The sequence below is a fragment of the Echinops telfairi genome, unplaced genomic scaffold (genome assembly GCF_000313985.2).
Source record: "Echinops telfairi isolate 266 unplaced genomic scaffold, ASM31398v2 ScPeMD7_443;HRSCAF=831, whole genome shotgun sequence".
Classification (NCBI taxonomy): domain Eukaryota; kingdom Metazoa; phylum Chordata; class Mammalia; order Afrosoricida; family Tenrecidae; genus Echinops; species Echinops telfairi.
The window spans coordinates 54324838-54341776 of NW_022104341.1; the positions used below are offsets into that span (position 1 = coordinate 54324838).

Below are 16939 nucleotides of genomic sequence, written 5' to 3' on the forward strand. Positions count from 1 at the left end.
GGGAAAATGAGGACCTAATGCCGGGGGTTTAAGTGGAGAGAAAATGTTTTGAGAATGATGTACAAATGCACTTTACACAATTGATGTGTGTATAGATTGTGATAAGAGTTGTATGAGCCCCTAATAAAATGTTAAAAAAAAAAGGAGGAGCTGATGCCAAGGGCTCAGGTAGAAAGATAATGTTTTGAAAATGATGATGGCAACAAATGTACAAATGTGATTGACATAATGGATGGATGTATGGATTGTGGTAAGAGTTTATGGGCCCCCAATAAAATGACCAAAAAAAAAGGAGAAACAGCTGCAAAAATCTGCTAATGATCAGAACTTGGAATATGCGAAGGCTGAATCAAAATGAATGTCAAATCAAAATGGAAGTCAAATGAAATGAAATCCTAGGCATTAGTGAGCTGAAATGGACTGGTATGTCATTTGGAGCATGTTGTGAACCTTGAAGATCCAAGATTCAATGTCCTAGTACCCTATGGCACATGACCTGGGACTCCAGGTGGTTTACAGAAACTCAGATTGATATGGCTTATTAGGAACTTTTTTTTTAACATCACAATTGTCTACTCTCACAAATTTGTAGATAGAAAATATTTTACATGGCTAGATTACATGTAAGAGCTAGTAGGCACACAACACATATTCCTTAGCAATTTGTAAAATTCCAAAGATTCAAACACAGTCACAGTTTCAGTTGGCATACTGATAGTTCTCATGTTGGAAATCACTTAAGGCATTCTAACACAAGGTCCTGTATGTAATTGTCATCCTATTTACTAAGATCATCATTGGCATTTGTAGTTACTACATCAAAAGATAGAACAAAGATTACCTTTTGTTGTAGAAGTTATATCTTTATAATTGTATACATTGAAAGCAAAAATAAGTTGCCACGGAAATTTAAAGTACTATGCAACAGTGCTTCCCAAACTTCAGAGTTCTCACAAACCATGATGAGATGTGCTAAAATATTTATTCAGATTCAGTGATTTGAGGTGGGACCCAAATTTACATTTGTAACCAGCTTCTTGGTAATGCAGATGCTGCAGGATCTAGGCAGAGCAGAATTTACAGCCTTTGAAAACATTTAAAGACAAAATAAAGCAAAACAAAATAAGCTTTGCGACTGAGTCATTTCTGACTGATGATGACCCTATATAAGAATTCCAAGGCTGTAAATCCTTAAGGCAGCAGTTCTGAACCTGTGGGTCGAACGACCGTTTCACAGGGGTCACCCAAGACCATTGGAAAACACATATTTCCGATGGGTGGTGGGGGTCACCACAACATGAGGAACTATATTAAAAGGAAGGTTGAGAACTACTTCTTTAAGGTATCAAATAGCCTAATCTTTCTCCTTTGAGTGCCTAGTGGATTTGAACTGCTGACCTTGACATTAGTAGTCCATTGCTTATCTGACAATGTCGCAAGGGCTCTAAAACATATACAAAGTATTCTCAAAATAGATAAATCCCATAGAAATACTACAAGACACAGTAAAGCTTTGCTTTAGGTAATGTATATATTTAAATAACCCTACTGGAGGTAGGTTATAGTACTTGAAATTGCATTAGGGGAGAAAAGCAACCCCAAGTTCAAATATAAATGATAGAAAAACACATGCTACATCTCCCACATTCAAACACAGTCACAGTTTCTCGTCCACAAGGATGAGAAAAACAGACAAGCCATTTGTAGAAGGGAGATCTTTTTCCCACGGCCACTTGACTAGGTTATGGAGAACCAGGGAAACCATCATAATTGATGGCAGTTCCCTTGATCACCCTTGCGGGAGGGGACTACAGAATCAGAAAAGAGACTATCATTGGGAAATGGGCACTGTTGCAGAGAGAAACGTTTACAAGATTGGTTAGGGCAGTGTTGATGCATTGTTGCAATGGGATCTAAATTATCTTCAGCAAAAACTTACATGCGTGTGATACTGATGATCTTGTTAGATAATTTCTGTATTTTGTTGGGTCACCTTTCTTTGGAATGCACACAAATATGGATCTAAGTTGGCATAGGGTCTCATTAGCTTAGTAAAACATACCACTTGCTATTCTATACTGTTTACTTAAGGAAACTCACTCAATTTTTGCACTAAATCCCATAGTGCACATCAAATTCATTTAAAACATAGAACAGCAAGTGATGGAAAAATATAACAATCATTTAATAGGTTTATTGATGAAATATTGATATTGACTGATTTTGAAAATAATTACTATTATAATATTTAATACACTTCTCTTTTCCAAGTTTCCCCAATCTCTTCAAAGCAATATAGTAACCTTTACCTCACTCTATACTCTTTAGGAAAGTATCTAAATTAACTGTAAATCAAAATTGTGTGTATGTATATGTATATCCATAAAACATACATAAACATTTGACTAACTGAAAAAATATCACCAAAATGTAAAATTTTTTTTTAGTGAACACATTTGCAACCTATGAATAGAAAATAGCTTTATTTGCTTCCAAAAACATTTAAGGGAGATATTCCTTATGTCTTACGGGAACATGCAGAAAGACTTCTTAACCAGCTAAAATATAGACACATTTCATACACGCTGGAATGAATATTGGAATTACTGTCTGTTAACTCTTCACAGTGGCCCAAATCCTAAAACCTAAGGGCAGAGAGTGGGAAGAAGCATGCACTGCAGGAAGCTGTCTTTTCATGGGAGTCATCGCACAGCACGGGGTTTGCACTTTTACTGATATCTTACGCAATCATCTCTCTCATTTCATTTGATCAGTTCTCTGTTCTTTTCTCAAGGACATTAATTTCATTAGACTGCCTCTATTACTTTGGGAAATACATTAAAACATTTTTAAGTGCATTTTAAACTTTCTCTCTACGTTTTATGAGACTTTCTACTGTTGTACAGATATATAGTCTTGAAAACCCCCAGGGACAGTTTTCTCCAGGCCTATGGGGTTGCTAAGGGTTACAATCGACTCGATGGCAGTGACTGTAATTTATTGAAGGCTTACTATTTGATATTAAGTATGAGATAACCCTGTAAGGTGTAGCCCTATGGTTTCCATTTTAAAGTTTAGTATCTGAGATATCAATAAATTTATCCTAAGTCAATCAATGAGTGAGGAAGTCAAGACTGAAATGCAGCTCAAGCTCCAAGACCTGCCAACATTCCCTTGTGCCATATTGCCTAGGTCAAATGGAGAGATGAGCGCACTTAAGACATAATATTGACCCTCAAGGAGCTTCTAGTTGGGAAGACAGCAAAGTAATTAAAAAGTAAAATGACAATTCAAAAGATAAACAATAAATTAATAGAATTACTAAAAACAATCACAAATCAGTAGTGCTTCTCTAGCTTACATATGGAGTCCTAAAATTTATTTTTCGATGAAATCTGCTTTAATAGCAAACTCACTAAAATCTCAGGCAATGACCACTTTGAGGAATACAATTTGGGGATTTCTGGGGTAGTTAATAAGTGGGTGCACTCACTGCCACTCAGCCGAGTACAAATCATAGTGACCATGTAGGACAGGGGAGAACTGCCCTTGTGCGTTTCTGAGACCGTGACTGTTTACGGGAGTAGAACGCTGCATCTTTTTCTTCATAAGTGGGCTAGAACTTCTAATTAAGAGGAAGATTTTGATGAAGTCCAAGTGGGTAATACAGAAAGGAATGACATCTTAAAACAACAACAACCCAATAAGCCCATTCATTTCATGGGTCCAAACCCCAGAAATTTAAAATAGTTAATCATTAGACTTATTTATTATGCTTATTTATTGATTAGGCTTATTTATTTTTTAAAAAAATCATTGAACGTGTATTGTTGTGTCAGACACTACTCTAAGACCTCTTTTTATTAATACATGTAATGCGCATAACATCTTTATGAAGTAGGCATTATTACTAGAATTTCCCATTTTACTAATGCAGGAACTAATGCTCTATGTTACTCAACAGCACATTAAAAAAGAGAAATTTTAATCTACAGGATCTGAATTCAGATCCAAAGTCCATATCAATAAGCTAAACTTTCTTTCAAAGGGAACTTCATTAAAAAAAAAAAGATCCTGGGTAATTTTGATGGAGGCACAATGGAATAGGATTTGAGAAGAGAGCTACTTGATCATTGTAAAAGTAAGCTGTATGTAAACCCGTAGTTTTCAAAGTTTATTGTGCATCTGAATGTCCAGGAGAGTTTGTTAGGATATGGATTTTCTGGCTTGTTATCCAGGGTGATTGCCCCAAATATGTTTCCTAACAAGCTCCCACATTCGGATGATGCTGCTGGTCTTGGGATTACATATTGAGAAACACTGGTCTAGACCGGACTATGGAAAGACTTGTATATAATTGCAAAGAAAAAAATTGAGCTTTATTTAGTGATGTATTTGGGTATGCTTATGTTTTGTCTTTAATTTTTTAACTAGATAAAAACATTTACATGATATAAAATTCCAAAAATACAAGTGGATATATGATGAAGAAAGTCTCTTCAATGCCCCAGATCTTCTCCCCAAGTTGTGTTCATTCGTTACCCATTTCTTATGTGTTCTTCCATGTTTAAGGGACAGAAAGAAGCAGAGTTCATAGCATTAAGATATTTAGAAAAATTACTTATATTCTTGTGATTATAAAAGTCTGAATATAGAATACTGGAATTTACCACCTGGAACATCGACATTAAAAAATGGAATACAATTTTTAAACATATGTGTTAATAAAAAACGAGGCAGTTTGTCAAACATCAACAACAACAACAACAAACCTCACTGCCATGAGATAGAACTGTCCTTCTGGGTTTGCAACACTGTAGTTGTTTTCAGAAGTATAAAACCACATCTTTCTCTTGCAGAGTAGCTGGTGAATTTAAACTGCTGACTCTGGCTAGCAGCCCAATGTGTGACCCAGTAGAGGTTAAATAAGTTGCTTAAGTTAACAACCTATGTGGCACAACCAGGATTCACACCCACACCTGGGTATTTGACTCCAAAGTCATTGCTCCTTGTAATGTCCCTCATGAATCTGAGGTCCAAGGAGAAGAAAAGAGTTGTTTTGATTTACGCAACTATTCATATTTTATAATATCTAGTTCAATAGTCTTTCTATTTGAATCTACTTTATGAGAGCAAGACCTAAAAAATATCCATATGGGTTTTGAATTTTCGTTATTGTTGTTAAAGACTAAAGCAGAGAAAGAGAAGTGTCAACATGAAGTTTCTTATTTTATGGAAGACATTTTGCCTCTGGGAATAAAGTAGTTGCATAACACCGTGTATAACAGTCTAAAGCGCTGCCCAGTCCTGCGCCGGCCTGTCAACCTTGCTGTGCTGGAGGCCCTGGTCGCAGACACTGTGGCAATCCATTTTCTTGAAGGTGTCCCTCTTTGTTTTTTATGCTACCCAAGGGAGTGCCATGAGGCTGCAACCTGATTGGTAGGTTTTGCTCCACCCCTATCTTCACCCACGAGTGTCTAGTTGACATAAACTCTCAACATCACATGATGTCATTGAACATACCACGGCTTGCATCAGGTACACCTTAGTCTTCAAAGTGACATCTTTGCCTTTTGATACTACAGATATCGATTTACTCAGTGCAATGATACATCGTTTGATTTCTTGACTGCTGTTTCCGATGGCATTCATTGTAAATCGGCAACTTTAATCTTCCGTTTGTCATGATGTCGCTGATGGGCCCAGTGTGAGGAGTTTTGTTTCTTTCATGGTTAGATATCATCCATCTGAGGGTGCGGTCTTTGGTCTTCGTTAGTGTGCTTTCTTCGTTTTCAGCAGAATGGTTGTGTCATCTGCTCATTACATGTAGTTAAGGAGTTTTTCCCCAATCACGGTACTGCACTGCATTCTTCTTTACACAGTTGAGTTGCTTAGATCATTTGCTCAGCATACATACTGAATAAACATGGCTAAATGATAAGCATGGCTTATCACTTATACAGCATGGCTTCTTTATACAGTCTAGTTCCTGGGATCATTTGCTCAGCATACACATTGAATGCGCATGGCTAAATGACACACACCTTTCTTGTTTTAAAGACTTTCAGTTGGATCCCCTTGATCTGTCAGAACCACTGCTATTGATTTCACATGAGGCCCTGGAACTCCCATTCTTTGCGATGTTATCCATCATCTGACAGACACAGTCGATTGCCTTTGCATAGCCAATGACACACAGGGAAACAGTTTGCTGGTATTCTCCCCTTTCAGTCAAGATCCATCTGATATCAGCTGTGCTATTCCTGGTCCATGTCCTCTTTTTGAATCTGACTTGAATTTCTGACAGCTCCCAACCATTGTACTACAGCAACCATTTAAAATATGATCTCTACTTGTGTAGTCTATGAATGATATTGCTTGATAGAGCAGTAGGATCCATCAAATTACCAAAACTCATCTATGAAAACTCATTTATGAGGTGCATGAATTAACTATCACATATACCACGAGGGCATCATCCTGCTTGACTTTAGCTCTGTAATTTCTCTCAGCCTCAATTTCTGTATCTGTTGATAGGGAACTCTGAGCTATCAAGGAGTCCTGGAGCCTTTAACCCAACAAGATAACGTGTGTCAAAGTATTGGATCTCAGGTTGACATAATCTGAGCACACAAGAAAATGTTTATTGTGATATGACGATTACACATTCAATTCTTAGACTTTCCGGAATTCCTAGGCACTAAGTTCAACAACAAAAATAACCAATTTTGTAAACAATTTGACAAAAAAGACATAGGGGATATACAAAAGAATTTGAAAATAAATTACTCAAGTAATTTCAAATCATTGTGCTATTAAAAATGACCAAAGACTTAATGGTTATTATTGCGTAATGCTTAATGATTTTTGTATTAAATGTGATGAAAAAATTGGGGATGGATAGTCATGAGATTTGAACGGGATGGTTATGTAATTAATATCACTAAATTGCACTCTTAAAATGACTGAAATATGGGAAATATTTTATTATATAAATTTTGCCACGATACATTAATAAAAATTCAAAAGACAAGTCCCAGTATTGAAATAATTTATCTATATAATGAAGATATTTCTCATCATTGTAACTAGCTTAACATTTCTGGGATTTTTGTATCCAAATTTCTATAAAGAATGTTTTATGAAGTGTTGCACAAGAAAAAAAAGGAATGTTTCATAATAAATTATAGGCTGTTGCACTGTTTACAAAATACTTCCTTATATGATTTTGGGTATCATGTAATAAGAGCATAATAAAGTTTTATCTCTAACCTTTGAACTAAGCCTCTATTCTAGCAATTTATGAATTCTCTAAGGTAGAAAAAGTCATTATAAAGTATTACTGTTTTCTATTTTTTTCTGTTTTTATTAGTCCATTTCTTTAATACTTTCTTTGTATTTTCCCTCAAACAATAATCACAGGAAGACAAAGGTATTGAAAAACCACTAAAAAATGAGTGTGTGGAAGGATACTTAAACTTTATCTTAACCAGCCATCAACCCTTGAACTAAATAGGTCCATTTATCTTTGATAAATCTCTTTCATGCTTTTAAGAACAAGAGAGTTATCATTTAAAAATAAAATGAAAATAAAACTTAGCATGTGAATTCTAAATATCCCAGCATCTGTATTCATTTGAATACTTTCTCCATTTTTCATTTCACTCTGAATCAAGCATGTAGTGGGAAATTAAGACATAAGAGTCACAGAAATGCCAGCATATTCATCACCAACATTAATCTTTGATAATCTTACCTTTTTACTGAAGAACATTTATTTTCTTGGAACCACATAGAAATCAAAACCAAAAATAAACTATGATCTCATACTTATAATTTTTAAGACACTTTCACAAGTTTGCAACAGGAGTGCAAAAACTATATCAACTGAGGTGTGGCATATATATTTAAGAGATGGAATAAAGAAATAAGATGATTTCAAATATACAATTAGTAATGGTAAAAAATGCTATAAAGGAGATAAAACGGCAATGGGGATAGAGAAAACTTGTCAATCTACGGTTGTAAGAGAAATGTCATTCAATAGGACATTCTGGGAAGGCTTCCCTGTGGCGGTTATATTTAAATTCATGCGGGTTGTTGTTGAGGGCCATCAAATGTGTCATAAAGACCCCATGGGACTGATTGGAGCTGTCCATAGACTGACACATTGAAGGAGAAGACCACCAGTTCTTTCTCCTTCTGGGCAGCTGGGTGAGTTCTAAACGCAAACTTTTCAGTTAGCAGCCTCGTGATGAACTGTTGTGCCACTAGGCTCTTTTATCTAGACACAGGCTTTGTTACTCAAAGTGTTATCTGTGCACCTGCAGCATCGCCAGCCACTGGAATCTTGATAAAAGCAGAACCTCAGGTTTCTCATAGCCCAGATGTACTGGATCAGAATAAACTTTTTGAAGAATATTGCCAGTTGATTTGAATGCACAGTAATTTTTAAAAGGCTAGATATAAAAGGTGAGTAGTCAGCATTGTAAAGCGTGACCGGAGAATATTTCAGGTAAAGGTAGCACACCATGGGAGAGAGATGTGGTGGTCTGCTTTGGTAAAGATTTGCCGCTTTGGAATACGGGTGGGGAAGTTCTATTCTGTCACACAGAATCATTATGAATCAGCACTGATTTGGCCAAAAATGGGTAGAGGTAACATCAAGTCAGAAAGTCCTGCAGCGGGAAAAAGCCTAGTTTATTTGATGCCTAGAAGGGTCAGTGAGGCTGACGCCTAGGGAACAAGAAGTACTAATGGTGGACATTATCAGTCCTAGTATTATGAGATTCATATAAATTGTAAAATTTCTTACCTTTCAGTATTAATTTTGGTTATGTTCTGGCTATATCACATTAGCAGAAAATCCTTCCTGCAAAACTGCTTCTGCATTTGTCTTTTCAAGAAAGTCAGGAGTTAGAACTGACAATGCTATCTACTGAAAACACTGTTGTTGAGGAGAGAAGAGATCAAAGGTACCTGAGGGCAGCCTGCTGGGTCCCTGGCGCCCCTGATAAGTAGTGACTATCAAGGTTGGGAAGTGATATGGGATGAATTGTAGGAAATCTGGGCTGGGGTTCCAGTTTTTCAGAATCATATTTCTATTTTGGGAATTTTTACAAACTTTTCTAAAATGTAGATCCCTAATGTATGTCTCTTATGGCTAGTAAAGCTGTTAAAAAATAAGTTAGGGTCCCCTCTTTCAGATTTACTTAAATCTGCTAAATTAAAAATTGATAGAAGTCTTCCGACTGAGATGTGGGGCAATTTTCTGACAAAACAGCTTTCCTTAATTTCAGAATGAAGACGTTCTTTATGGCTGTCCACTTTACACAAATTATGAACAAAAGCATTTCAGAAATGACTGGTGGTAATACATATTACTTATGGAATTGTGAGTCAAGTATTAAGGACAATGTGAAACTGGAAATAAACTTGTCCTCCCAAATGGAGTATATTTTATCCTTAAAAAGTGATGGTAACTTGAAGCTTCTAAAAATTCTAGCTAAAGCAAATACTATTTTTCTTTAACTCCTACATTATATGTCTATAAATCTTAATAGGACTTATACAATAATTATAACATACTAAGGCATACATACTGTAGAAGCTCATAAAATTAATTTTATTCCATAAGAAATACTTAAGTAAATGCAAATTTACAGCTGTGACTCCATTAAATTAGTAGCATCTAGAAAATGTTGGGAAGAGTATAATTGCAGGATTTGTTATTATTGCTTGTGAAAGATTTATGGGTATTTCTCATGAAGTGATATATTTAATGTCAATGTGCTGCTCAGTATATGAGGCATATGCATACACACACACATATGCTAACAAGTTGACTTGTTAGCAAGATTAGTGAGAGCCCACGTAGGGAATATTTTGAAGCAGACAGACCAATGGCTCCTTTGGTTTCTGGCTTTAGACAGACTGGCTGGTACGAAGCACTGGCACTTACTTTCCGATTGTGTTGGGTAACATTGTAAGCTGATTGTCATCTACTTTTAGAGTAGTTAGTTTTTTCAACAGGCCTGAAAGAGAGAAGAAGTTTTGTTACTACAAAGGTGCAGATTTATGACAAGAAATGAGATATAAAAAGTAAAAGATATCAATCCCGATGAAATGCTTGACACACTAATTGGCTACATTCCGATCATACAAATCTCCAAACTAACATTTGACTCTAGGCTAGTTATGGTACTGTAGTTGCAAAAAATTGTTTATATCGATTGAAGTTCTGGGTACAGACAAGTAAATGAACACAGGGCACATAGAAACCTGAGTTGCCGCTAATAGTACATTTCCCTATTCTACTGTGTCTTAAAGCGAGCAGTTGAAAATTTTCAAGCCAGCTGTGATTTAATATTTAATTAACTGCTCTAAGCACTAACGACTAACATTCCTGTCATGACACAAATGGAAAATAAGTCTGAATTAAGCATAAAAATTGATGAGTGGGTAATGTGATAAAGCCGGGCAGTGGTGATAATTATGGGCCTGGAAAAGTACAGCAGATGACCATAGACTCTTTTTGGTATAACAAATCCTGACTTGAATCAGCAGGAAGCTGTCTATATATATTCTTTAATATACCATATCAAACTGGTCAAGAATTGAGGTTACAACCATTTATCTTTCACGGATGATTTCTGCCCTCCACACGCTCACGGCTTTCCCTCTCAGGGCTCTTCCGGACTGACAGCCACAGAGCTATTCGACAGCAGCGGCGTTTGGCATAATCAACTTCTTTATGCAGTGATAACATAATCTAATGGTACCAATCGGACTGAAAAAAACCCAAATCCAGGGGCAAAACATTCATTTTTCAATGCAATTTTCTACTTAGTGTTAATCAATGTTTATTTCACGTCGGAACTACTCATATATAATGCAGACTACAGTGTCTGCAGAAAACTTGTTCTGATTGATAATAGCAGGCTTGGCTTCAAATGTGTTTGGGAAATGCCAAATTAAACAAAATACACAGATTTTTTTAATACAGTTTTCCTAGGAGATTTTAATATACTAGTTAGAATTCATGTGGAATTTGTGTGTGTGGGTGTGTGTGTCTATTTGCAGACTATCTTGGAAGGCTTGTGTCTTCTGAATATGGTTTGCGAGACTCAGCTATCCATGATGGCCCCCTTACGTGCTTTGAAAGTTCTTCAAAATCATAGAGCAAATTTTCAGAAGTTTGAAATAAAAGCTATCTTCCCTTTAAATTATGGTCTACTGCTACATGTTCTGTCACATCATGGAGACTCCACAGTGGAGAGACCACTGGAAGAAGATCCCTAAAATATTTGAAGTTAATGTGTTGGCTTGTGCCTCAGGATGCCAGCAGCATTTGGGAAAGGCTAGTGAACATTCCAGTTGCTTATCTTGACCTTTGAACACCGAATTCCATACTCATCTATGTTCAAAGGATGGGTGGATCATTTCAGCTTCATTAGCAAGGACGATAAAATAATAACTCTTTAAATATTAAAATATTCACTCATTTAAAAATGAGGAGTGACAGCAAAGGCTGAAGTAGAAAGAAAATGTTTTGAAAAGGGTGATGACAAGATATGTACAAATGTGCTTGATACCATTGATGTATGAATTGTTATAAGATTGTAAGAGCCCCCAATAAGATTATTTAAAAAATATTAACTTTGGGAATACAAATGAACATCTGAGTTTATTTATCAATATCAGCAATTAAGAAAGAAATTAAGAATTGGACTTAGTTTTTTTTAATGATTTGGTAGCCCTAATTAGACTATGGTGCACCAGTAGATCTAGCGGAGGACAGACATAACCAGAGGGGAATCGCAGGATCACCAGACTCAGTCACAGGAAGCTTTTTGCAGCACCAGAAATGGCTGAATACGCACTCGATGGTAGGTTAGAGCAGCCTTTGGGGCCACGGTCCCTGTGTCTGAAGTAGTGGAGGGAAAAATGAGGCAGGTGGGAGATAGGAAGTAAAAAGGGTGATGGGACAGATTTTTCTGGAAAATAGACAGGTGGCTTTGAGAAATGACCGAATTTTCTATCGTTTTAAAAACAGAAGGCTCAGCTGCTTGTCTATACTTCTAAGGACCCACACTCACTCCTGATGAGGCTACTTTGTCATTCGCATATCCCATTACAGGGACTATTCTGGACTATGTTGTGAGGTTCTGAAGCCTGATTGCCTCTGGAGTGGAATTAGACCCCCATTGCCCATATCTATGGTCAAACAAGTAATCACTTTATTACGTCTCAATGCTATATCTGCTCTGCCTTTCTTTTTCTGCTTTACAGGATTCAAGCACATTTGATTCGACTGCTCCTCTCTACTTGTACGCCTCCCTGACTCCCCATTCCTGCAATCTATAATCTCAACCAAGAGGCGCTGGAGGTCAAAAAGAAATGAGATACTCTACGATAATTCTGATTACTTGTAGATGTCTATAAATATATAATTATCATTACTGTCATCAACATTGGTATAATTTATTATCAAAATCACTAATATTTAAATGACATGCACACACATGCAACAGAATTTGGAAAGCCAATTAGAAATGCGCTTGTAACAATAATTATTTTATCAATATAATAGCAAACTTTGATGAATTGTCCTTACCATGTGCCAAGTATTCTTCTAAGCAATTTCACCGATATATTTTATATCCTATGATGTTAGTCTCTCACTTAATAGCTGATGAAAGTGAGGTACACAGAGATCAAGGAGCTTGCTTAAGTTCACACAGATAATGAGAATTATGTATTATTTAATATATTAAATAAGTTCAATATATTAAAACCCCTTACATGAGCTTTGGAATCTAAGTGATGCGACTACAAAGTCTTTGTTACTAACACTGAGTAAGAGACATTGATTGGGGGAAATTCCTTGATTGCGTCTCTGCTACCTAGAAGATGCCTCTCTATCTAGAAGGGCGGTGTGCCCGGCTTGTCTCTGGGGCTAGCTTAAGGAAAGAGACTCCGTACACAGAGCATTCGTGTATGTAGCATTCCTACAATGCCCCAGAGCTGCTGAGGAAGGAAACCAGGCACGAAGAAGGGAAACCTTCCCTTTTGGTTGCTATAACTCGGACCTGTCAATGCTCAAACAAGGAAGGCAAAATGCAATTTCCACCAAATTAGCATCAATGAATGACTTTCTGGTCTCAGAACAGAGCTCTGAGTCCTCTCTCTAGATATTCCTCTTGACGTAAAGGGAGTTTTCTGAGGAAAACTTTATAATATAATTTATCTACTTTATAATATAATTTATCTACTTTATAATATAATTTATTATAAGATAATTCAGATGTATAAAATACAAAATTATTTAAGATGTCAGAAGATTGCTCAAAGGAATGAGCTGCTGGAACAATGGTTCTCATTTTCAGAACCATTCACATCCTAAATAGTAATGTAATGCAATACCAATTGCCGGCCTTACTGTTTGTTTGCCAAATATCTTGTTTGATGATGTCGACATGCTTCCTGCCCTAGATTGGACTAATTGCTCAGTTTGATTTCTTTGAAGTAGCTATTTTAAGCAAATACATGACTAAATGACAAGACTTAACATTATTTGAGTTAATAACATGACCATTTCAGTTCCCTTTTTAGATCAAACTTTCAGTGCCTTGTGTTAGATGCATCTCATAATTAGACTATATTTTAATTAAAAATATGCAGTATAGATATCTGGATCTCCTAATAAATAAGTTTAATATATTAAACCCTTTACATTATTGTGATTGATGACAGATATGCTTAATTTACTGCTTATTATACTATATTATTTTTTAATTTCTATGATATTTTCATCTCCTTTCCTTTCTTCTACTATAGGAAGAACATTTTCATTATTACAGTCTACTCTGTTAGTTTGAAGCATAAATTTCTTTCTATTTAAGTAGATACATTTAAAATTTTAATATGTCCACTTAACTTTATATTTCCCACAAATTCTAAAGTTATTTAGTATCTTTATCCTCATCCTGAACAAAAACCTTACTCGCATTCTTTAACACTAAAAATCATGCTTTTTATTTCAACATTGGGAACATGAAATTCTGTTTGAAATTTTTTATAGTCACTATTGAAGAGGTACAGCCAAAATCCTCCTTAGGAACAAGGGTGGTGATGCTTCTGCTTATGTACTTTGATCAGGCTATTAGGAAAGACTAGTCTATGATAGAGGACATCATGCTTGGTAATGTGCAGGTTCTGTTGGGGCCGGGGTGGGGGGAACCATCAAGGAGATGGATGGACACAGGGGCTGCAACAATAGGCTCAAACAAACAGCAATTGTGAGGGCTGTACAGGATCTGCGTGCTTCCTTCTGTTGCGCATTTGAGTCCGAACCAATTCAGTGGCACCTGATAGGTATCTTGGTGGGTCAGTTAAGCGCTCAGCTGAAGGTTGAAAGACTGGCAATTTGAACCTACCAGTTGCTCCCTGGAAGAAGACCGGCAGCCTGTAGACGGGAGTCCGTTATCTGTCAGGGTTCTAGGCTTGCTGACCCTGGGGGACAGTTCTTCTCTGTCCCGTAGGGCTACTGTGGGTTCAAAATGACTCGACAACGGTGTTTTCCAAAACTCAGATCTACCAATCTAATACACCGTAGTGCTTGTTTGCCATTGCTTTATGCATTTACTCCTTTCTTTCTGGATTGATTCTCTACTTCCCGCGTGAAATGCATGTAAAAATGTGTTTATTTGGTCCTTTCTCTTTAATATATATTTAGCTTGGTATAGGTCTATGGTTGTTGGTCTTTTTGGTCTCAATGCTTTGATGATATTATTCCACTGTGTAGAGTTTATTAAAGCTGATGAGAATTATGCTATATCTGTAAATATTATCCTGTAGATAAGCTCCTTTTGCTCTACATGAGCTCTTAAGATTTTCCTTGTCCTTTGACAACAATGAACTTACCCCTCCCCCCAAAGTCCTTGTTAGCCCTGTCTGTGAGATTTTAACCCGAGACATTACTCTCAGTCTCTGCCACGGAGTCGATGCTGCCTCACTGGGACCCTCCTTGGGTTTCGGAAACTGTAACTGTGAAGAGGAATAGAAGGCCCAGTCTTCCTCCCAAGGAGACGCTGGTGATTTTGAACTGCGGACCATGTGGATTGCATATGAGCAATTACTAGTGTCTATAATTTCAAAAAAATAAAAAACCAAACTATTTTCATGTTCATACTTTCTGTCATTTCTTCTTTCTTTGTATTTCTAGAATTCTTTTTGAAAATAAGAATTGTTCAATTTTTTCTTTACATTATTTAACTAAAAAACAAAAACTCTTATGTCCGTATTTTGAATAAGTTCTCAGTGCTATTTTCCTATGTATTGTTTCTGTATATCAGCCTGCTAGTATCACGGGTGAATTTTTATTTCATTGGGTGACATTTCAATTTCTAATCAGTTTTTAAACTGTTCTTAGTTATAGCTCTTGTTTTAATTATTTTTCCTCCCTTAAAGTCAATTTTATATTGTTTAATAACTTCTATATGCCTTGGAGAAAATTCATTTTTTTGTTTTTCCAAATCGTTATTGTAACAGCATTAGCTTTTGTTTTGAAATATTTGTCAGCAATCTTGATTGTGAGGGTGAACCTTTCCCCTTCCTTCCTTCCTTCCTTCCTTCCTTCCTTCCTTCCTTCCTTCCTTCCTTCCTTCCTTTCTTTCTTTCTTTCCTATGCTCATGTCTCCGTGCCTGGCAGTTTGCTGGTGACCCCATTCCTGCATTTTAGCACCAGGTCTTATTAGCAACTTGGTGCTCTCGTAGCTTGTGGGGATTGCAGATCCAGTCCAGACCTGCTTGTGATTGGTCAAAGTTTCAGAGGTTAATTCATACTTCTGTGCTTCCACCCTAGCACTGTAGCATGTGTGTAGGCCTTTTTACGTGTTTCCTCGCCCTGCTTCAATCCTCTGCAAACTCCAATTCCCCTGTTAACATTAAGGTCCTTTAAGTTTCTGTTTCCCTATAGGAAATGATAAGCATTGGATTGCTAACAGCCAGGTGATGGTTCAAGCTCACCAGAGACTCCATGGGAGAAAGAGGAAGCTGTCGACCCCTGTAAAGACTTACAGCTTTAGAAACCCACCATAGGGTTGCTGTGAGTTGGAATTGACTCGATGTCAGTGGGTTTGGTACTGGCTTTTATGAGTGGGGCTGGAGCTCATTAGGCCTGGTGCCATCACTCGATTTTTATTCTGTCTGGTTCTCCAGCATAGCAACAATTGAGAGGAGGATGCAGTGTTTTCTTGTGCTCAACATATGGTTGCTATGAATTGGAACCGATTTGACTGTGTCTAACAGATAGCTCTGGTTTTGAGAGCTAAGTACCTGTTTGTTTTAAGCATGGCTAATTCAATTGAGTACGGCACCTAACAATTACACGCACCAGACACGGTTCTAGGCACTGAGGAGGGAGTAACGAACAAAAGCATGCTGTTTGATATATATAGTTTATCTCGTATCATTACGTATATGGAATGATGACAAGTATGCTTGAATAAGAGTGGGAGAGTATGGATTAAGTCACTCTGCTATCCTGTCAAAGAATGATTTTTCCAATTATTATACTTCATTATTTGCTCCCACTTAAAACAGTATTCTCTAAACTTATCTCTCACACATTTTGCTTGGATGTTTAGCAAAAATACAGGAGAGAGGGCCCATCACAGACTTCCTGAGTTGGAATTTTCAGAAAAAGAGTTTGTAAATATTTAATAACACCCTTAAGCAAGTCTTATTATGGAGAACTTATGGAAATATTCTTATAACATATGTAATTATGTGAATCAGATGTAAGAAAAATCAAGAATTAAAAAATCTAGAGATTAATTTTATTAAATCTAGCATTCTCTATCAGGATGAAAATATAAGTGATAAAACACTGAAGAGCAAAATTTGGAACATACTTTTCCCTCTCCCTGACCCCCTC

At 36.6% G+C, this 16939-nt stretch overlaps 1 protein-coding gene across 6 annotated transcripts in view; it reads right to left on the bottom strand.

The window, feature by feature from the left end:
- Positions 1-16939, bottom strand: part of LRRC7 (leucine rich repeat containing 7) — a 595712-nt gene that overhangs the window by 137840 nt on the left and 440933 nt on the right. For all 6 annotated transcript variants that reach the window (XM_045292109.1, XM_045292107.1, XM_045292106.1 and 3 more), the window contains one exon: positions 9962-10034. In XM_045292109.1, coding sequence (XP_045148044.1) covers positions 9962-10034 — 73 coding nt within the window. The remainder of the gene's footprint in view (positions 1-9961; positions 10035-16939) is intronic.